Below are 23314 nucleotides of genomic sequence, written 5' to 3'. Positions count from 1 at the left end.
ACAAGGAGGAACAGATCTTGCAGTGGGTAAGGAGAAAAGAATGCCTTTGTCACTGGCTGTCGAGCAATGTTGAGGTATAACTCTTTGGAGCCCATTCAGCCCTCTGCTGAAAATAATGCTGCTATTATTAATGGACTTCCAGGATATGGAATAAACTGTGAGGATTTACTGGGGTTGATATATTTCTAGGCAAAAAATACCAGTTAATCTACAGGTTTAGAGAAGATGGCAATAATCCTGTTTGGTCTCCCATTGTAAAAATCACCTTGATGGAGTTGGTCCCAACCTTTGTTGCCCACTCCTTTTAATGTACTCAATTGGGTTATTATTTGCAGTGTTGTAGCCATGATGGTCCCAGGATATTAGGGTGACTACGTGGGGTGGGGTGAGGTAATATCTTTTATTGGACCAACTTTTCTGTTAGTTAAGGAGTTAAGAGACAGCCTGACAATTTCGCCAATAGAAATAGATCCAATAAATGTTACCCTCACCCACCTTGTCTCTAATTGGATTATTATGATTCTTAATGCAACTACATACAGAACTACACTATTTAAATCTCTAATTGTATTGTTTGAAGGTATGTTTTCAACTTCAGAATTTGATTTTACTAGAATTGTAAATGCATGAAATCTTGCTGGAATGGAAATAGAATACTCAAATATTTCTTCAATTTTTTTTTAAAGCTTTCTTTTTTTTTTCTTCCTGCAGGAAGCCGTATGGTTCCTATCTAACATCACTGCAGGAAATCAGCAGCAAGTTCAGGCGGTGATAGATGCTAACCTTGTTCCAATGATAATACACCTTTTAGATAAGGTGGGATAACAAATATTTAATTCTGTACCGTTGGCAAGAGGAAAAAGCAGGGCTGTTATTGAATTGCTGACAATTACCTATAGACTTTATTGTAAATCTGTTTTGAGATTTGGTTTGAGCTAAGAGTAAAAAGCAAATTTGCCTGTATCACTAATTAAAGCATAATACTTTAGTTAATGCAAGTCTAAATTTCACTTCATACGTCAATGCTTGTCTAATCCATAGGGGAAAAATAGTTTAGGGAAATGACCTTTTGAGAAATAGCTTCTTACTACTCTAAATCTCATTACATTAATTTTTAATAACTTCTGAATGGCTGTAGTTATTTTATTGTGGCATAGTTCTGCGCTTCCTTGTAGAAGGAAGAGGTGGGAATGAGCCTATACTCAAACATCTGAGGATTTCAGCTGACTTTGGGGGGAGGGATAGCTCAGTGGTTTGAGCATTGGCCTGCTAAACCCAGGGTTGTGAGTTCAATCCTTGAGGGGGCCACTTAGGGATCTGGGGCAAAAATTGGTCCTGCTATTGAAGGCAGGGGGCTGGACTAGATGACCTTTCAAGGTCCCTTCCAGTTCTAGGAGATTGGTATATCTCCAATTATTTATTTATTTTTCATGAGAGTCAAGAATCAGTGTAATAATTTTTAGTTGAATACTTTTGAAGCATTCTATTTAATCTTGAAGATTTTCTTCTGCCTTTTTTCTTTACTTGGAAACATAAGGAATTCTTCAGTGATGACATTTGCAAACCCAGTTGTCTCCAGTTGCTTAGGTTGCCATACATACCTACTTCCAGCAGAGTAATCCCAAATTAATCATGGCCTGGAGCAGTAGCCCACAGAACAGATGATGTCCCATTTTAAATTTTTACCACTGTAGTTTAACAAAAGTAAATACGTACAATAGAAATAACTATATATTGGTGGTAGTTGTCTGCTAGCAGCTCTCCCTGCTGTAGGTATGGTACTCCACATATATGTTCATTCCTCCCTGGGTGGGGGGAGAAATCATAGCAGCTGTTAAACATTCCAGGATCCTTTCACTTCCCATCACCCCATATCAATATCTAATTGCTGGAGGGAAGAGGCTTGCTACTGTAGTACTAAGGTTTAAAAATGATGGTTGGGTATATGTGTGAAATGCCAAGTGCAGGGTCAGTTTTTGTCTTGCTTAGTCTGTTTTTATTTTTTTTTCCTAATTTATTTTTAGTCTCCCAGTGACAGAAGACTAAGGGGAATTAACCTCCTGGTTAATGGAGCGAATAGGAGGTTACAGCACAGGAGGACAAAGTCACAAGTGGGAGGAATAAGGAGTGAAAAGATCATCATGAATCTCTTACTAGTAGCATGTAGAATTACAAGCACAGATTTGTAGCTTAGTTACTATCAATATGTTGTACATCCTGAGAACAGAATTCCATAAAGGAAGCATAATTTTCTATTAAATCTAGGTTTTTGGGGGGTTAAATTAATAAACAGACTGAGTAGGCTAAAAGCTCACTGAGACCAAAAGCTGACTCTCAGCTTCTAAAACAATATGGTATATCAAAATTAACACAGTGCAATGTCTCTTCATTGCTATGTCTGTTACAGGCTGCTGGTATAGAGTGAAGGGGATAACGCTACAATTACTACTTTCTTCATCCCATTGCTTTTGCAGTTCTCTGCTCTGGGTCTAAACTGTTTTCCCCTGTCTTGTAGCTGAAGGCTGTGCAAGTGGAACAGTGGGCACATAGCTATGGTGGGTTGGAGGAGGTAGAAGAGCAGAAGTATGAAAGTAGTGTTGGGGAAAACAAACTCCCTCCTCTCCCTCACTAGGTCCTAGCATTTTACAAGATTTTTTCTGCCTTTCTTTTTTTTTTTGTTTTTTTTTTTTTTTTTGGGTTTTTTTTGTTTAAACCTCAACTTAAACTAATGTGGACACAACCTGGAAGGTACACTGTGGAATCCCTACCATTGGAGGTTTTTAAGAACAGGTTAGACAAACATCTGTCATTAATAGTCTAGGTATATCTGGGGTCCTGGGTTGGCCTGGGGTGATGGGCTAGATGACTTCTCGAGGTCCCTTCCAGTCCTACTTTTCTGTGATTCCAAATAATGTACAGCCAACTATTATTGTATTTTAGGGTGATTTTGGTACTCAGAAAGAAGCTGCTTGGGCTATAAGCAACTTAACAATCAGTGGAAGAAAAGATCAAGTGAGTTAATTTTTTTTCCAAAATTAGTTTACTTCTTACCTTTTTCCTTAAGTGTATTTGACATGTTACAAGTGGGGATTCAGTAATTTAAATTACCTGCCAAAATAGAGTCTCTTCAGACTCCTTCTTTCATTGATTTACAGTGATTAAGGGAAACAGAGATGTAAGATCATACTCTGGTTTCCAAGAGTAGCAGTATCAGTGGTGACAAATTTTGAGGGATTAAAATTTAGTTACATTGCACTGCAGTACATCCCAGTATTTATCTGAATAATTGCATTCAGTCTTCATTAATATTCTTGAGCTGTATATACCTGTATTCTTGCTGTGAACAAAGAGTACAAAAAATAAGTGTGAACCATTCAAGGATGTTTTATTTGCTGTTTTTTTTAATCGTCCAACTTCTATCACTGTCTGTCATTGAAATTACTGTGACAACAGGGCATACCAGGTAAATTGGGTGGGAAGCAGTCTCCAAATTGCGATTAAAATCTGGACACAAAATCTAGATTAAGTTTATGTCCTGCTTCAAAAAGATCAGGCTAAAACTTATTTGATGTTTGGGTTGGAGTGTATCAAAATGCAACAGTCAGTGCCTTTCATTGTGTAATCTCAATTTTAAAACATTTTACTTTATGCAGCATAAAAATTATAAATTTAATTATGATTTTTTAAAAATGTTCTGTACTGAACTAAAAGCACTGGTTTCTAAACATTTTCTTCAAGTGCTTGTCTCTGTGAGTGTGCATGCTCCCAAAGCTGGAGAATTTTGAAAGCAGTGTCCGTTGGTCCCTACATGCCCTGGTTCACCTTGTGCTTCTGACCAAGGAGATAAGGGATGTGGGGACAGACCAACCACCTCTCCAGTTCCTTCTCACCGCCACATATTCGGGGTCAGAACCTCCAGTGTCCTAAGTTTCAGCTTTCTCCTTTATCTGTGAATATATTTAGATGCCTGTAAATAGTTTTTATAGTTCTAGAGTGCCATCTTTGTCTCCAGATGAGGCAGTGATTCCAATGTTTCCATTCCCCCCGATGACTATCAGCAGTTCCAGGAATTCTTTGCAGAATTGGAGGGGAGCTACAGATTCCTCTGAGAAAGTTCAAGATCCTCAACACAAGCTCCTGGACATCCTTCAATCCCCTGGCTCCAGTGAATAGCATTTCTGTTAATGAAGCCATCCTGGAACCATCTAGAGCAGTCTGGCATATTCTAGCTAACTGTGCCCCTACCCCAGAAGGGCAGAGAAACCATAGTATGTTCCAGCTAAAGGGGCAAAATTTCTGTTTTCTCTCACTGCTCCTAAATTTAGTTATCCAGGCCACCATGGAGAGATGTCGTCATCAACACCCCCAATCTATCCTGACTGACAAGGAGGGCAAGCATCTTGACTTATTGGGGGAAAAAAGTTTTTTTTCTTCTAGCCTCCGGTTCTGGATAGCCATCTACCTAGCACTTACGGCTAAGAATGACTTCTGAACTATTCAGATTCACAGAATTTACTGACAGTCTCCCACATCAGGACAGAGCTTGTTTCCAGGCTCTCCTAGAAGAAGACAAAAATAATTTTCAGGCCCACTCTCCAATCAGCAGTAGATGCAGCTGATGCATCTTCCAGGGCAACGAATACTGCCATTGTAATGCGTGGAGTTGTGGGTCCATACTTTGGGGTCGAGCACACAGTTGAGTCACATCTGTTTAATCAGAAGACAGATGAGTTCTTACGGATTTTAAAGGGTTCCAGGGCCACCCTCGGCACCCTGGAAATATATATATCTGCCCCAAAGAGAAAATTCTACTGACAGACTAGCCTAGACAGATGGCTCAGTAGTACTTCCACCAGAGAAGGTAGAGGGTTCAAAAGACTCATTTCCCTGCAGCTTCAGCAACAGATTCCTCATCCTAGTCCCAGCCCTCGGCTTAAACGTTATTTTTGATGGGAGCTTGAAAGCTGCAACCACTAAGTCCAAAACCTGACTTCCATACACCGTTTGGGGGTCATCTAGCACAGTTTTTCAGCTCCTGGAGTGCAATAACAGATAAATGGGTGCTGAACATCATTCATTCTAGCTATATGATAGTTTGTCCCTGCCCCCTCCAAAAACCCCTTTCCCACCCTTTCTGAGGGCCATTCTAATGAGAATATTCTCAAACAAGAAGTAGAATTTCTCATACAGCAAGGAGCAATAGAGTAGGTTCCTCTTCAGTACTGAGGAAGTGGTTTTTACTCGACATAGTTCATAGAACATAGGCAGCTTTGGAGACCCATTCTTGACCTTCATAATTTCAACCACTTTATTTACAAACTCAGGTTTTGAATGATGATGTTGGCATCTATGATTTCCATTCCTGGAAAAAAAGATGTGGTTTCCAGCTCTTGACATTAAGGACTCTTACTTTCATGTGGACATCCACTCCACTCCTAGACACATTCTCAGATTCCTGGTGAATTCCAACCACATTCAATACAGAGTATTCCCTTTCAGCATTGCCCCAATGTCTTTACCCCAAGGTGTTCTCTGTTGTAGCAGCCTATATTAGATGCCATGGTTTCACTGTTCTCCCTTACCTCGATGACTGTCCCCTTGTTGCCATGTCACACCAAGAGGCCTCTGCATCGACTTTGACAATGCTGTAACTCCTCTCCTTTTGGGGGGGTCAGCGCAAACACTGAAAAATCCATTCTCACACCTACAGAGACTTTATCAGGGCGTCCTTAAATTCAATCATAGCAACAGCTTACCTGCTGAAGGACAGGTTTCAGGCTGTGAAAACAACACCAGAGTACCCGTCCAGAGCAGTCTCTTTCCTAGGCCATATGGTCTCATACTTTTACGTCACACCATTTGCAGTCCTTCGTCTTTGTTACTTACAAGCATGACTTCAACTTGTATTCTCACCAAACTGACAGTCCATGAGTACCATAGTGACTGACACCAAAGTGATATTGTCCCTGTTAAGGGGAAGAATCACCATCAGGTGTTCATCAGGGCTCCCTTCCTCGCCTCCACACTGGACAGGGTGATCATTACCAATGCATCACTGTTGGATTGGGAAGCCCATATGAACAGCCATACAGCAAAAGGCACCTGGACATCTGAAGAGTCCAAGAGGCACATCAGTGTTCTAGAACTGCAAACAGTTCAAAGGACTTGTGAAGCTTTTGTCCTGTTAAGGTCACCATGTCCTCATAATGTCGGATATAACTGTCTTTCACATCAATAAATAGGGAGGAGTGAGATCCGTCTTCCTGTGTGCAGAAGCAGTAAGTCTGTGGAACAGGTGCCTTAGTAATCTGATTACCCTGTCAGCAATCTGTCTCCCAGGAAACCAGCATGTGATAGTGGACTCTTTCAGCACACACTTTGCTGTTGATCACAAGTGGGAGCTACATGACTCTGTGGTGTACAATATTTTTGTTCTTTTGGACCACCACCAGGCACCTGTTAGCCTCCCAAGCAAACAGGAAATGCATAATATACTGTTCCATAGGAGCCCTGGGTGATGCTCTCCTCCTATGGTCAGATTACCTGAACTATATCTACCCTCCACTACCATTCCTGCCTCGAGTTTTGTGCAGAATTTGGCAAGACAGGGTATGGGTTATTCTCATTGCCTACAACTAGCCCAGACAGCTTTGGTTCCCTAATCTCCTACACATGTCGTCACTGGTACCAATCATTATTCCTACTTTTCTTGATCTCCTTACCCAAGGGAATTGCAAGATCAATTATACCAACCCATGTCTGCTTCATCTCAGAGCCTGTTTTTTGGATGGGTATCATTCTTAGAGCAATCATGTTCTGAAGCTATAAAGAATCTCTTTTCTAACAGTAGGAAGGATTCCACCAGAAAATGTTACCTAGCTAAGTAGAAGCATTTTTCTATTTGAGTACATCCTCAGAAGCTGTATGTATTCCTCTCGTTCTGGGCTATGCTCTTTCCTTAAACACAGCAGGTTTATCCTTCAGCTCCTTATGGATCCATTTGGCAGCAATTCGTGCATACCATCCATCTTCACAGGGCTACTGAGTCTTCATGCCCCCAGTGACTAGCAGATTTTGGAAAGGCCTAATCAGCATCTTTCTGCCTATTTAAAACAAAAACGGGGGGGGGAAATAGCCATCAACTTCTCAATGGGACTTGAAACTTGTTCTCTCAATACTCACTAAGCCTCATTTTGAACAATTAGCTTCTTGTTCTGTCTCTCCTATCCATGAAAGTCACATTCCTGGTAGCCATCACCTCAGACAGGAGGGTTGGTGAATTTTTGGAACTTTGATGGCAGTTTTTCCTTACGCTATATTCCATAAGGACGATGTTTCATTGTTTCCTCCTTAAATTAACTCCCAAAGTAGTCTGAGTTTCACCAGAACCAGTTATCACTTACCTGCGTTCTTCCCAAAATCTCACGCATTCTCAGAAGAAAGGAGACTCCATTCCCCACTGTTTGGCTCGCCTTTGCCTTTTACCTACCGAGAACAACACCAATCAGAAAGTCTCCTGGACTTTGTCACCATGATGGAAACAGTCAGGGGTCAGGTGGTATCCTATCAAAGAATCTCAAAATGGATCTCAGGCTGTAATTTGCTCTATCAGTTGTCTAATCTTCCTCCTCCTCCTCTTGGGGAAAGAGCTCATTCTACAAGAGCACAAGCAATGGCTATGGCATTGCTTCAAGATGTGCCTCTACTTCAAGGCAGCTACATGGAGTTCCATCCACACATTTGTGAGACACTGCCTTGATACAAGCAGTCTTTCATTCAGCTCTGCTGTCTACACCCTTGCATCCTCCTGCTATTTGAGTATTGCTTGTCAATCATCCACTGTGGAATACTCATAGGACCAGCACTGGAAGGAGAGAAAGTTGTTTACCTTATAGTAACTGGAGGTTCTCTGAGATGTATGGTCCCTATCTGTATTCCACTACCTTACCCTACTTCCCCTCTGCTTCAGATCTTCTCTGATTCATGGTAGAGAAGAAACTGGAGAGGCAGCAAGTCCATCCTGCCCTTTTATCTCCTCAATCAGAAGCACGAGGTGAGCTCATGCACATATGCGGACCAACAGACAATGCTTTCAGAATGCTCCGACTTGGGGCACATGGAGCATATTTGCACCCACAGTGGAATACAGATAGGGACCACACATCTCAAAGAACCTCCAGTTCTATAGTACCTTATAGTAGTGCTGTTGATTAATCTCAGTTAACGCATGCGATTAACTAAATAAAATTAATCGCATCCTTAATTACACTGTTAAACAATATTTATATTTAATATACGGAAGAGACCAGAAGGAAAGACTACATTAAATAAGAAAGTTTATTCAAAGTATGTACTGAACAGTATAAGAAAGTTGCCGACCTTATATTACTGTAGATATTAAACTATAAGGAAGGGCTGTCAAGCGATTTAAAAAAATGAATCGTGATTAATCGCACGATTAAACAAAACTATTTAAATAGTTTTGGATGTTTTTCTACATTTTCAAATATATTGACTTCAGTTATAGAATAGAAAGTGTACAGTGCTCACTTTATATTATATTTTTATTACAAATATTTGCACTGTAAAAATGATAAAATAAATAGTATTTTTCAATTAACCTCATACAAGTACTGTAGTACATTCTCTTTATCAGGAAAGTGCAACTTAAAAAAATGTATTTTTTTTTTGTTACATACCTGCACTCAAAAACAAAACAATGTAAAGCTTTAGAGCCTATAAGTCTACTCAGTCCTATTTCTTGTTCAGTCAATCACTAAGACAAACAAGTGTGTGTACATTTATGGAAGATAATGCTGCCCACTTCCTATTTACAGTGTCACCTGAAAGTGAGAACAGGCATTCACACGGCAATTTTGTAGCCAGCATTGCAAGGTATTTACATGCCAGATATGCCACCATTCTAGAGGACATGCTTTAATGCATTACTTTTTTTAAATAATCAGCATGGATTAAATTTGTGACTGAACTCCTTAGAGGAGAATTGTATGTCTCCAGCTCTTTTTTTACCCGCATTCTGCCATATATTTCATGTTATAGCCATCTCAGATGATGACCCAGCACATATTGTTCGTTTTAAGAACACTTTCACTGCAGATTTGACAAAACGCAAAGAAGATACCAGTGTGAGATTTCTAAAGATAGCTACAGCACTTGACCCAAGGTTTAAGAATCTGAAGTGCCTTCCAAAATCTGAGAGGGACAAGGTATGGAGTATGCGTTCAGAAGTCTTAAAAGAGCAACACTCCAATGCAGAAACTTTGGAACCACCAAAAAAGAAAATCAGCCATCTGCTGGTGGCATCTGACTCAGATGTTGAAAATGAACATGCATCAGTCCATATTGCTTTGGATTGTTATCAAGCAGAACCCGTCGTCAGCATGGACACATGGTGTCTGGAATGGTGCTTGAAGCATGAAGGGACATATGAATCTTTAGCACATTTGGCAAGTAAATATCTTGCGATGCCAGCTACAGCAGTGCCATGCAAGTGCCTGTTGTGACTTTCAGGTGACACAGACAAAAAGCGGGCAGCGTTATCTCCCACAAATGTGAACACACTTGTTTGTCTGAGCAATTGGCTGAACAAGAAGTTGGACAGGTGTGTAGGCTCTACATTGTTTTATTTTTGAATGCAGTTATTTTTGTACATAATTCTACATTTGTAAGTTCAACTTTCATGATAGAGGTTGTACTACAGTACTTGTAATGGGGGAATTGAAAAATACTATTTCTTTTATAATTTTTACAGTGCAAATATTTGTAATAAAAATAAATAAAGTGAGCACTGTACACTTTGTATTCTGTGTTGTAATTGAAATCAATATATTTCAAAATGTAGAAAACACCCCAAAATATTTAAATAAATAGTATTTTATTATTAACAGCGACACTAATCACGATTAATTTTTTTAATTGCTTGACAGCCCTACCTTTATAGTGTAGTACCTATAGTACTGTAAGGTAGGCAACTTCCTTATACTGTTCAGTACATACTTTGAATAAACTCTTTTCTTATTTCATGTAGTCTTTCCTTCTTGTCTCTTCTATTAAAAACATTTTTTGTGGTGCCAGTAGCTTCTCTTCCTTTTCTTGCATCTTTGTACCTCTCACACACTATTTATTTACTGTTACATTTTAATTTTATGTATGTTTTTTTCTTTCCTAGGTGGCATATCTAATTCAACAAAATGTAATTCCTCCCTTTTGCAACTTGTTAACAGTAAAAGATGCTCAAGTTGTACAAGTAGTGCTGGATGGACTAAGTAATATATTAAAAATGGCTGAAGATGAAGCGGAGACCATAGCCAATCTTATAGAAGAGTGTGGAGGTATGATTTTTTTAATAATTAGTTGGTGTTACCATTATTATTATAACTAATGGTTAAACATTAACCACAAATATATTCATGGACTTTGCACCGTTTATTACATCTTTGTCTTTTTGTTTAACTGTTTGTATCAAATCTCAATATCAGGTTCACTTAGTGATTTGAGATATTTTAATGTAAACTTTTCTATTTGAAGAAACCTTAAATTGAATATATGTAGTGTATATGACCTAACTAGAAAAATACACTTCACAAATTAGGACATAGAGGGTATCTTTACCTCACAGGCTGTAAACTTAATCAGACTGGATCAAATTATGCCCAGATAAATTTTAAAACAAAATATTAAGTGGTAATTTTGTTAATGGCTTTCTGGCATGTTTTTATTTTTTTTAAATTGTTAAACACTTAAACAGCTACCAGCCGGTTGGAGCTCTTTTTGAGGAAAAGAAACCATTTTAATATTAAATGTTTCATTTAGTCACCACTACAAGTTCTATGGAAAACTCCTACGTTGCAGGTAACTTCAGGAGATAAGAGAGTGTTGCTCTTTGAAATAAGAAATGCAAAGTTCATGGGTGTATAATATGAATAGATGAAGTTCAGGAGGGAACATACTAAAGTGAGAGGTATTTGAGTAACTATATATTATGTTTAAATAAAATCTCAGAATTTCTTGATATATTTATATATATTTAGCTATGCCTCTATCTGCTGGATGGATAGATAGATACATACATATTGGATATGTTTACACAGCTGTAGTACAGTCTAATTCATCACCATAGCATCTGAGCACCTCAAACGTTAATCAGTTTTTATTTTCCCCAAATCCCTGGGAAGCTTTTACAGTTGGAGAACTGAGGCACAGAGTGACTTGCCCAAAGTCACACAGGAAGTCTGTGACAGAGCTGGTAATTAAACCAGATTCTCAGTTTCAATTGAGTGATTTAACTGATTCTTTCCTAAGGCAGCATAAAACTCTCTGCTACTTCTATCTTCATTTACTACTTGCTTGATAAGTATGATTGATTAGTAGGACACATCTCAGGCTTTTTCTTTATATCTGACATTCTGCAGTTAAGGGCTTGTCTACACATGTTAAAGTGGATTAAACTAAACAGGAACAAATGTATTCCAGAGTAAATATACACACATGCAGCTAATCAGGAACAATTCTATGGGTAGACAAGCCTATATATATTTTATTGATTTTATTTATATATATATATATATATATCCTATGGGGATATGGTAGCTACAAGAGGGAGAAACTGCCTTTTGCCACTCAGTAGATAAAATGGCCAAAAATGTTGCTAATGCAGAGTTAAGCTGCCCAGTGGGAGCTCATGTCCTTGCAGAACGTTTAGTTCAGCAAACTTCAGAAAACCAGTAAATATAGAGTTATGATACATGCTCATATAACTTCGACTCTGGTCCCCTGGAGCTGGGAATAGCCACTGGGATTTAGCTGCATACTCTGCAGCTGTATTCAGTTTGAGAGTTGTAGCTGTGTTGACTGGTTTAACAGTGGAGGCAATACGTGAGACAGGTTGGAAAGGGTGTGTTTGAGCTGAGGAGATGGGGATTAGTTTGAGATACCTCACAGAGCGGTGATTGTCATATGAGATCAAAGTTTGCACTCACATTGTGTATGAGTAAAGGAAAGGGGAGAATATGAACCCTGAGGAACTAGCTGCATCATTTTATTTCAAAATTGTGATAGGTTGTCTTAGGGTACATCTATCCTGGAAAAAAAAGACCTGAGGCATGGCTGCAGCTGGCCCAGGTCAGCTGACTCAAGCTTGGGCTGCAGGGGCTAAAAGGGCCTTGTTAGCCTGTATCCGCAAAAAGAACAGGAGTACTTGTGGCACCTTAGAGACTAACAAACATACAGAGAACATGATCTCTGTATGTGTATATATATCTCCTTACTATATGTTCCATTCTGTGCATCCGATGAAGTGGGCTGTAGCCCACGAAAACTCATGCTCAAATAAATTTGTTAGTCTCTAAGGTGCCACAGGTACTCCTGTTCTTTTAGTATAGATTTTCGGGCTCAGGGACCCTCCCCACTTGTGGAGTCCAAGGACTTGGGCTCCAGGTTAAGCCCAAACATATACACAGAAATTTTACAGCCCTGCAAGCCTGAGTCAGTGACTCAGGCCAACCACAGGTGTTTGTTTACTTTGTAGATGTACCATTTAGTAGCAAGGCGCTAGGGGGTGGGGAGAATCTTGACACAGGAATTATCAGCAGTCATGTGGGTTATGAGAGCAGTCTGTGGGTTTACTGATGGGTAAAGACAAGTATAAATTTAGATGTGAAATTTAACAGCCACTTTACACTTACTCACAGGATACAAGTGTGGTACTCTGTCAGGAGTATAGGCTAAGTATTTTACTATAGGGCAGGGTAGCTCCTTTCCCACAGAGTGAAAAGGCAGAGTGCAAATATGTTATGGGTGTTTTTGGGGCATCACTTTAAGAGGGATAGTTAAGGTTTGCCCCCCGCATAACCTTAACACTGTTTTTTCTGGCTTTGTGAAGTTTGGGTTCTTTGAGTAATTGTCATATCCATTGTAAGTGTGTGTGCGCCCTGTGCACAGATGTCAGTTGTTGTTGTTTTTCCCCTCTGTAGTATCTATTAGGATGGCTTGAGTGCCCTCTGCTGCATTCCACTGTGTGATGGTATAAGAGAGCAGAGCTGTCCCCATCCCTATCCAGTCTCATCTTACCACCAGTGATGGTTGGTGCAAATGCAGACTTGATTAATTCAAGTACTTCTCTCATTCTTCTTTGCGTATAGTTAGGTATAGTAAGTTTGTCAATTTTTGATGGTTTTACAGCTGGGTTTCCATTTTTGGTCTCTTGACCCTTTGTACTCTTTCAGTATTGGTACTGGAATGATACCTTGCTCACAGAGGTTTAAGTCCTGCAAGACTTGTGCAAATCCTGTTCCAGTCAGTGACCTGCATCTGTCCTGCCTGAAATGCCTAGGAGAATCCCACACCAGTGACACGTGTCTCATCTGTAAAAGTTTCAAACCCCACTCAAAAAGAGATAGGGAGGCATGGCTTAAGTTCTTGCTTATGGAAGCAGCACTTCAGCCTCCACCAGAGAGGGTCACAGGAGTCAAGTGCCCCAAGTACTTCATCTTCATTTCAAACCTCCGTCTTGTTGAGAGGAGAGTCTCCTATGATTTCTGCAGTACTGCTATCACTGGGCTCAGGTTGTCTCTCATCAGTCCCATCTGCATCAACCCCTAGTTTGTCTCAGGCATTTGACTCTTCCTCAGACTCAGAAATTAAGTCCTCTCTGTCTTGTCCAGGACACAGCACATCTCCCCATCAGAGTCTTGGGACCATGGGCTATTCAGCAAACACTGCATTGGGTCCAGGTTCATATAAATGGCCATTCTGGTCACTGTGGAGCCTTCCCCTCCAGCCAGGTCCTCCCCTCAACATTGTCGGACACAGTCATGGAAGGTGCACCAGCACAGAGAGCACCATCCCTTGGTACCAAGAATAGTTCCAGGCAGCCTCTCCACCACAAGTTATGGACCTGCCAGCATCTTGGATGAGATGGGCTCAGCCTGTCTAGTCACCTCTTCCAAATGGACATTTTGATGGGATATTCGAGGACAGTGTACTAGCTACCTTAGTTCTGTCTGTTCCCCATCATTTATTTACCCATCACTTACCTCACTTCCTAAGTGCTTGGTCCCACAGAATGTCAGGTTGGTGGGTCTTAAGCATGGTGGAATGGGGGTGTACCATCCAGTTTTTCTACCCTTCCCCTGTTCCTCTTCAGGAATCACTCTCTCATGAAATTGCCCTTCAGAGGGATGTCCAGTCTCTTCTTCAGGCAGGGTCCACAGAGGACGTTCCATTGTCCCTCAAGAGACAAGATTTCTATTCCCTCCACTTCCTGATCCCCAGAGCAAAAGGGGGCTTCAGGCTTATTTTAGATCTAAGAGAGCTGAACACATTCCTTAAGAAAATAAAATTCTACATGGTTACCCTAGCTTCAGTTATTCCTTCTCTGGAATAGGGGGTGTAGTAAGCCACCCTCGATTTAAAGGATGCTTATTTCCATGTCACAACATGACAAGACCATCAGAAGTTTCTCAGATTTGTGATTAAAGGTTTTCATTATCAGTTCATGGCGTTCCCATTCGGTCTGTCAGCTGGTTTTCTGGTGTCCACAAAGTGCAGAGCCCAACTTTGAAAATTAGGTGTTCATGTGTTCCTGTACCTGGACAACTGGTTGAACAGATTGGTCTGTCCAGCATATCCACTGTCCTGCCCATGTTTAACTCTCTGAGGTTCCTAGTAAATCAATCCTGAAACTGGTGCAGATAATGGAGTTCACTAGAGCAGTCTGAGTCTATGGCCACATTAGAGAACTTACAGCTACACTGCAGCTGCACCATTGTAAGCTCTCTAGTGGAGCCGCTCTCCCACCACCATAGTGCTGTCCACACCAGCACTTAGGTTGATGTAACTTATGTTGCCCAGGGGGTGGCTTATTCACACCCCTGAGCGACTTAAGTTATACCGACATAAGTGGTGGTGTAGACATAGCCTTAGACCTCACAAAAGCCAAAGACTTTCCACCACAAGCCCCATTTGAAACCTTACAGAACATAGTGCTCCGAATAAAAGCATACCCTCTCAACACTACACAGCTGCCTGAGTCTCCTGGGTCATATGGCAGCATGCACCTATGTAGTTCAGTATGCCAGGCTATGGCTCAGGCCTGGTCTACACTCGGGGGGGTGGTCGATCTAAGGTACGCAACTTCAGCTACGTGAATAGCGTAGCTGAAGTCGAAGTACCTTAGCTCGAATTACTTCCCCGTCCTCACGGCGCAGGATCGACGTCCGCGGCTCCCCCGTCGACTCCGCTACCGCCACTCGCTCCGGTGGAGTTCCGGAGTTGACGGGAGCGCCTTCGGGGTTCGATATATCGCGTCTAGATGAGACACGATATATCGATCTCCGAGAAATCGATTGCTACCCACCGATCCGGCGGGTAGTGAAGACGTACCCTCAGAAAGCTGCAGGCATGGCTAGAATCAATGTTTACTCCAAGTTGTCCCCATTTGGACAAAATGGATCAGGTGTCAAAGTTAGTTTTGATATCTCTAGATTGGTGGATGGTCCCTCTGGAAACTTGTGCGGGAGTTCCTTTTCTCTGCCCACTACCAACCCTCACACTAGTCAGACTCACATCTTCTCTGGGTTGGGGAACTCATATAGAATCCCCACAGATGCAGGGCCTTTGGTCGCTTCAAGATGTAGAGTCTCACATAAGTGTCAGGGAGTTAAGAGCGGTACGTCAGCCTGTTTGGCCTTCTTCCCCCACGTAGTGGGAAAGAATCTATTGATTCTGAGACAATTCAGCGACCCTGTTTTTTACATAAACAAACCAGGACTGGCATGGTCAAACCAACTCTGCAAGGAGGCAGTCTGCCGCTGGGATTTCTGTATAACACACTCAGTTCATCTCAAAGTAGCTTACCTTTCGGGGAAACAGAACGTGGTAGCAGATCCTTCTCTCATCAGCGTAACTGGTCATTACATCCAGAGATAACCAAGTCCATCTTCCATCTGTGGGGAACTCCCCAAATGGATCTGTTTGCAACAAGAACCAACAGAAAATGCCCTCAGCTCTGTTCCTGGAGAGGGCTCAGCTAAGGCTCACTGACAGATGCCTTTCTCCTAACCTAGAAGAATTTCCTTCCCTACACCTTCCCTTCAGTTCCTTTACTGCCCAGAATAGTATTCAAAATAAAACAAGACAATGCTCACCTCATTCTTATAGCACCGGCATGGCCTCATCAGCACTGATTACTTGACTTCTCCTCTAACCCTCCCATTAGATCTAGACTTAATCCCAGGGAACCACAGACATCTGCTCCATCTGAACCTCCAAGCTCTCCATCTAGCAGTGTGGCGGCTTCATGGCTGAAGCTTTTTGAAAAATCCTACTCGAAGGATTACCAAAATGTGCTTCTGAATACCAGAAACTTCTTGACTAGAAACACTTACCTGGCTAAGTGGAAGCACTTCTCCATTTGGTATTGTAGGAAAGCTGCATCTCCAAAGCGAGCACCCTGGACCTCATACTAGACCATTTTCTAGATCTGAAAGAGTTTGGCTGTTAACTCTATAAGGGTGCATTTGGCAGCTATTTTGGCCTTCCACGTCTAGATGGATAACAGATCCTGTATGTTCAGACATGTTCCTTTCATCTGCAACGCAGCTTCCTCCTGAGAAAGAACACTTCTCATGATGTTGTTTCATTTGAGCAACCAGGCCTTGCATTTCTTAGTTGCACGGGTTGCATGCATGCCTGTCTTACCCACAGGTAGAGGAACTTCATTAAAATATTCCTAAACTGGGTCTCTTTTATGGCCTGCTGCCATGATAGGTTTTCCCTTCTAGTGAGAGAACGGTATGGTAGATCTCAAATCAATGAAGGCTACACTCAGAAAGACCTCAAGACTTCTGGAATATGCTGCTCAAACAGTTTCGCTTTTGTTTCTGCTGCCTGCCCCTCCCTTCTCAGATTTATCTCCAGACTACTTCTCCTTGTCCAGCTCTATGCCGCCCCCAACAATCTTCTATTCATTGAGCTTTTTGAAACTTTGCACTTTTAGAAAGAGGTAAGGGATTGACTGTGTGATTTAAAAACATTTTTGCTGTTAACAAGCTTGTTATCTCTGGAGACACAAATCCACAGTTTGAGAACTGCAAAACTAAGCATCTCTGATGGTATCTTCTAGACTGAGCACTGAGTCTCATTGGGTAGATAGAAAGAGTAACCTAAATAATCTATACAGAAGTCCCTATAAGATTGGGTCCCTAATCCATGAACTATTGGAATTCATTTACAAAACTTTTCTTAAACATTACATTAATATATTGTCTCCTACTATAGAATTAGAATTTATAATCCCTATTCCATGATGAGATAACTTTGAGCTATAATGTCTCTTAATAATGTGCCTTTAGATAGGTTTTTCCCTTAAAAAAAAGCATTTTATCAAAAAAAAATCTGATTTTTTTTCTAAATCGATTTTTATCCACCCTGCCTGAAGGAGATGAATATAGCCTGAAAAATGAGATGTGTGAACTGCTCCATTCATGTCAGTGAGTGTTCTCATCCCTCCCTTCACAGTCCAGGAGAGTTTCTGCTGTTGGTCAAGCATGCTCATTCTCATCTCCTCACACCAGTCAGTAGTGTGTTCTTGGTACATACTTCAAACATATCTTTTCTAAACTCCCCACATGGGCAGAGCTTTCTCAGATACTGGCTCAGATGGGGGTGGCACTAGGGAGTAGGGCAGGACCCTCCCCTCCCCCCCAAGATCCCAGCTCACGTGGTGGTGGAAGGGAGAGGGGCTCAGATCCCACCCCTGAAAGATAAGCTCCCTCCAGAAGCTGGGCCAGATGAGGGGGTCAGACCCCCATAGATGGGCAGGAATCCCCCAGATCCTGGTGCACATAAAGGGAGGCAGAGAGTGGAGCTCAGACCCCTCCAGAGAGGCATGGGCGTCCATCTCAGCTCACCAGGTGGGTCAGGGAGAATGTCTCATATCCCCTATACAGGCAAGAGGTCCCAGATCCTGGCACACATGGTGGGATAAGGATCTGGGGGATCTGAGCCCCTCTCCCTATGCACACGTACACTGAAGGGGTGAATGTAGGGCCCTGTCTCTGTTCTCCCCCAGCTCCCTGCCACTTATCCTCATGTGTCCCTCACCTGATCCCCCAACCCCTCTAACATCCCCTATCTCCATTTATCCCTGCCCCTTGATGCAGTCTCAAAACCCTCACTCTTTCACTCCCCGTTGCACCATCCCTAAAATGCCCTTCTCCTGCAGGCAACTGTTCACATGTCTAATTTTTTAACAAAAATACTTTGATTACATTCCTTCAAAATAAACAAAAATATGCCAGCCAACCTTTTCCCAATTTCTGCCCAAGGTGGGACTTGAATTGAGGTTGGCTGAGTTGGTCAGATTTGAAGAACTACTACTACTTATCCCCTTAAGCCATCTAGCTGGTCTAAAATTTTGAGGTCTAACAGTTTTGTTAACTTATCTGGCTGCACTTGCTCACTATAATTAAGGCTACATTTTAGTCACAGGTATTTTTAGTAAAAGTCATGGGCAGTAAACATAAATTCACAGCCTGTGACCTGTCCATGACTTTTACTATATACCCCTGACTAAAACTTGGGGAGGAGGGGCAGCCCGGGGGGGCACCGCAGGTGCTCAGGGGAGGGCACCCTGGGTGCTGGGAGAGGGCGCTGCAGATGCTCGGGGGGGAGGGTTGGCGGGGCTGGAGCAGGCTCCCTACCTGGCTCCTGAGCTCCACATGCTGCCTCCACTCTGCCCCAAGCCCTGTTTCTGCAGCTCCCATTGGCTGGGAACCACTGCCAATGGAGCTGCAGAGGTGGTGCCTGCTGGCAGAGGCAGCACATGGAGCTAGGAGCTGAGGGAAGGGAGTTCCTGTAGCCCTTACAGGGAGCCCGTCCTAGGTAAGCACTGCCCTGCACCTGAAGCGCCCCCCTCCCCACACACACACACCCAAACTCTTGCTGCTCAGGGGGCAAAGAGGAGGGGCGAGATTGCTCCAGCAGCAGCCAGTGCGCCTGGCCCAGGGACTCCCTGAGCTGCTCAGGTGGCCTGTGGGCCAGGCACACCAGCCGCTGCAGAGGCCACAGAAAGTCATGGAATCTGTGACAAACAAGGAGCCTTAACTATAGTCCATTAGGCACATGAATAGATACTGAAGAAGAGCTCTGTGGAGCTCACAAGATTTTCTCTTTCACCAACAGAAGTTGGTCCAAGAAAAGGTATTACCTCACCCACCATGTCTGTCTCTCTCATACTTAACCTTGGAATTTGGTTTTGTTATGGATTTACTAACTTTAATCATGAATATTTCAAAACACTAAAGAGTAAGATTCAACTATCTACTAAAAGCGTTAAAAGAAACTTCAATTTTATCTTAATACCAGAACACACACAACCCTTTTGACTGTTTCCTATGACTTCTGTGTAGTTATACCTTAAAGCCAATTGTCCCTTCAGGATTCCCAATAAAGCAGGGTGCACACTACAGAGCTGATTATCTTCCATGTAGATTAATATCATGAAATGTAATTGGAAAATATTGTGTCCAATTCATCCCAGCGACTCTCATTTTAAAAGATTTCCTTATTCGCACTGGTATTTGAGATGCCTTTGTAGCTAGATGAACAAAATGAAGTGTGAGTACGATCTGTTGAACCTAAATCATTTTGCAGACTTTTCCCATGATATTTTTAAAGAATAAAAAAAAGTATTTGATAATTCACAGTATAGCACCATTAATTTAGAACTTGTATTATCATAATGTGTCTGGAGCAGGTTGTGCTTGGCTGTCAGGTATAATACAGCAGAACCCTGTTTATCCAATCTAATTGGGACCAGGGCCAGATCTGATCATCAAAAATCCAGAGAATGGGAAAGTGTGATGGTGCAGCCGCATCTAGTGGCCACAGAGAGATCGCCCACTTCTGGCCCTGGAGTCCTGTTCAGTTAATGTGGAGAGCCTAATAGAGGGTCAGAAAAATGAGATTCTATTATATTTTAATGTTTGATTTAATTCCATCTCTTAAAGGGCTGGAGAAAATTGAACAGCTACAAAATCATGAAAATGAAGACATCTACAAACTGGCTTATGAGATCATTGATCAATTCTTCTCTTCAGATGATGTAAGTATATAGTAGCAGTGAAATCTATTCTGTTTTCAGTCATTTAATCTTTGCTTACAAACATGGTTAAGGAGATAATTACAACAGTTCTTAAATCTGTGAGCATTATAGCATTATTTGTGGTTGTCTCTGAGTAACATAATGTCAGGTTATGCAATTTTATTATTCTGCTACCAAAGAACATATTCCCAAAGCTGCAGTATTCTCTCAGGTGATACAAATAAATGATTCATGCTCTAAAACAAAACATCTTACTGAAATTATAATCTTTTCTGTCTTTATCAATAAAATAGAGTAAAAAGAAAGACGACAATGTTGACAGCAAGAAAAACAAAATTGGTAGCACCAAATTAGCAGGCTCGATAACTTCAAAAATCCCTATTTAACTTTATTCAGCAGCCATTTAAAAAGTGAAATCACAGGCTAGAATTAGAGTATAGTATATGAAATGTCTAATACTCACCTAATAAAACAAAAACCAGTACATGAACACTATTTAATCCAGATTCATTTGGACATCCAAAGTAATACTAACTTAAACACACACATGCTAAAACAATGTTATAACGTCAAAAATACCAAAGACATTGCTGGGTAGTTCAGTCAGCTTGAGAATAGTCTGGTGGTGGTCTCATTTTAGAAGTATTCAAGTATGTGCTGCCGTCTGTGCTGTAATGTCCACATTACTATTTTTAGTGTGCTAACTGAAGCAGAACTAGCACGTCTATCTACCCGGGGTGCCCCCTCAATTTTGATTCTTCTTCTCTTGTCCGAATAGTGTTGCTACACCCTCTCTGTCATTAAGTTTGTAATTCATATTTGAATTCATAAAGTGCTTCAGGGTGATTCAGGGTGAAAGGTATGTAAATATAGTATTGCTGATTGTGGATCATATGGTGTCAGACTACTACAAATAGGCGAAATCAGCATCTATAGTTTAGCTTTATCTATTGTTTAAAAAATTCATCTAGTTTGACAAGCATTAGAATCATTCTGTGATGTAAAACTTGTTTCAACTAGTATTTGTCTTATCTGCACCCATTCAAAGTACTTTGTTTTTTTTATAGATTGATGAAGATCCTAGCCTTGTTCCAGAGGCAATACAAGGTGGAACATTTGGTTTCAATTCATCTGCCAATGTACCAGCAGAAGGGTTCCAGTTTTAGAGTGATATTTTGGCGGTTAGGTACAATGCAGCACTGAATAAAAAATGGTTTGACCCATCAATCTTGGCTCATGGGATCCGCTGCTGCATTAAATCGGGAAAGAAAATGTGAAGATTTCATTTGGAATCACAGAAAAGCCCAAATGAAGTCAAGATGGCGAGTGGGTGCGAGTGAGAATGAGTGGCAAAATGTAATGAAAAACTTCACTGAATGCTTATTTAGATTGTTCAAAGAAAAAGGGCTACAGGTCAAAGATCTTCAGTGCCTGAGAAGGAACAATGACTTACTAGAGCAATTGGGGGGGAAAATGCAGTACTATTATCATCAAGCTTTGTAAGCATAAAAGAGAATAGGATGCCCATATAAGTCCAAGGAGAATGAGCCCAGGCCTTGCTATGAAGCACCGTGTGAATGGACAACATTGAATGAATGTCTGGACTCAGCTGTGGAGCCAGACTCATGTTTCAAACCTGGGGCTCTTCACTCATGAAGCAGACTCCTAGTCCTGGAGTGGCGTGTGTACGAGAGTATGGTTGTGATGCTGTATGTGAACGCATGCAAGCTTGATTCGCCTTCAGGGGGCTGATAATAAACCTAGCAAATTATCAAAATGAGTTCATAAGTGTTAACTTACACTGGACACACAAATAAAGACCGGTTTAGCAGCAGACTCTGGTTTACTCCTGCAGCCTGTTTTATTTTCTTTTTTCCCTGTTTCTTTTAGTTATTTTTAATTTCTTTCCTGTATGGCTTATTAGTTGCTTGTAAAGTCAGAATTTTCAGGAAGGCTTCCCTGTGCATTTGCACCAGATGAATGTTTGATGTTATGAAAAGCTTTCCATATCATCAAAACAAATTTGTGTAGATTTTTGCATGAAAAAACATACATTTCCCTCCAAATAGACTGTGTTGCAGTACATAAGTTGCCATAATAGTAGAAAACAGTAAAATGTGGTAATAAATTCATCATCCTTTTCATTTTCAAAGATAACATAATGATCTCTTTGCATGTGGTAATCTACAGCATAGCTCATTTTTAGATTTTGTTGAGTCCTGTAACCAAATGTTTCCTTTGTGGTAGAATACCGTGCTGTTCAATGTTACTTGTTTTCAAACTTTGTTTTCTATGAAAATGATATGGAAACTTCTAAAAATGAAATTTGGTGCATATGTACTGCTGAATAAAGACTGAAGAAGAGGTGTGAATAGATGTACAAATCCAAGTCCTGGTTTGAACACCTTTAATAATATGCCTAATCTGTCCAATTGTTTTAGACTCTTTTTATCTTAGATGTAGGCAGCCATGAACAATCTATTTTGAGCCACTTTAGAGAGAAAACTTTGTATTTTTAAAACTTGCATAAAAAACATGCAAGTGTTTTTATAATTGGAGTAATGCCTCAGTTTTGAGGTTCTGCACACTAAATTAAAGGTGACATTACAAATTTATACAAAAAGGAGAACTCTTTATAAGGTGGCTCATTGTAGGAAATGCTGTGCCTTCCCCTTTGAGCACAAGTGTTGCATGAACAACAGTTTGCTATAATAAAACATACCAGATTAGTCACCATTAGCATCTATATCTACCTTGTGTTTTAAAATCAACTGGCAATTCTGAAACACTGTAGAATGGATAAAGATTATTTTGTGATCATAACTCTTTGTTGGACTAGAGTATTTTTACAGCATTCCTTGTCATCAGAAACATGGTTAAAGTTTAAAACTAGAAGCAGCAGAAAACTAGCTTGTGAAATTTATCTAAGTAGAGTGCAGGCTAGGCTGTCTTGGGGAAATAAACGTTAAACCTTTAAAACAGTGTTGTATTATTTTGGTGTGTGTCTTTTTGTATAAATTCAGATTGTAGTGAAGAAGTTAAAAAGCATTTGTGTACACAAGCAGGCAAAAAATGGTTGGTTTAACAAAATGTTCATATTAAGTGTTACTTCCGTACCCTTTTTAACCCTTTAATGTGTTTCAGACATACCTCTCAACCTGCCAAAGGCCCAAATATGAGATGCAATGT

General features: G+C 40.9%; 1 protein-coding gene across 9 annotated transcripts in view; it reads left to right on the top strand.

Annotated features, from left to right (window-relative positions):
• KPNA4 (karyopherin subunit alpha 4) overlaps nucleotides 1-23107 on the top strand; it is a 103364-nt gene extending 80257 nt beyond the window's left edge. For 8 of the 9 annotated variants that reach the window (XM_045030498.1, XM_045030505.1, XM_045030500.1 and 5 more), the window contains 5 exons: nucleotides 712-816; nucleotides 2941-3012; nucleotides 10190-10352; nucleotides 20031-20125; nucleotides 21193-23107. In XM_045030498.1, the coding sequence (XP_044886433.1) occupies nucleotides 712-816; nucleotides 2941-3012; nucleotides 10190-10352; nucleotides 20031-20125; nucleotides 21193-21291 (534 nt within the window). In that variant the 3' untranslated portion in view covers nucleotides 21292-23107. The remainder of the gene's footprint in view (nucleotides 1-711; nucleotides 817-2940; nucleotides 3013-10189; nucleotides 10353-20030; nucleotides 20126-21192) is intronic. The other variant, XM_045030504.1, reaches the window with a different exon arrangement.
• Nucleotides 23108-23314: the final 207 nt, after the last annotated feature.

This window comes from Mauremys mutica, chromosome 9, assembly GCF_020497125.1.
Source record: "Mauremys mutica isolate MM-2020 ecotype Southern chromosome 9, ASM2049712v1, whole genome shotgun sequence".
NCBI classification, from domain to species: Eukaryota; Metazoa; Chordata; order Testudines; family Geoemydidae; genus Mauremys; species Mauremys mutica.
This window is presented reverse-complemented; position numbering and strand designations above follow the sequence as displayed.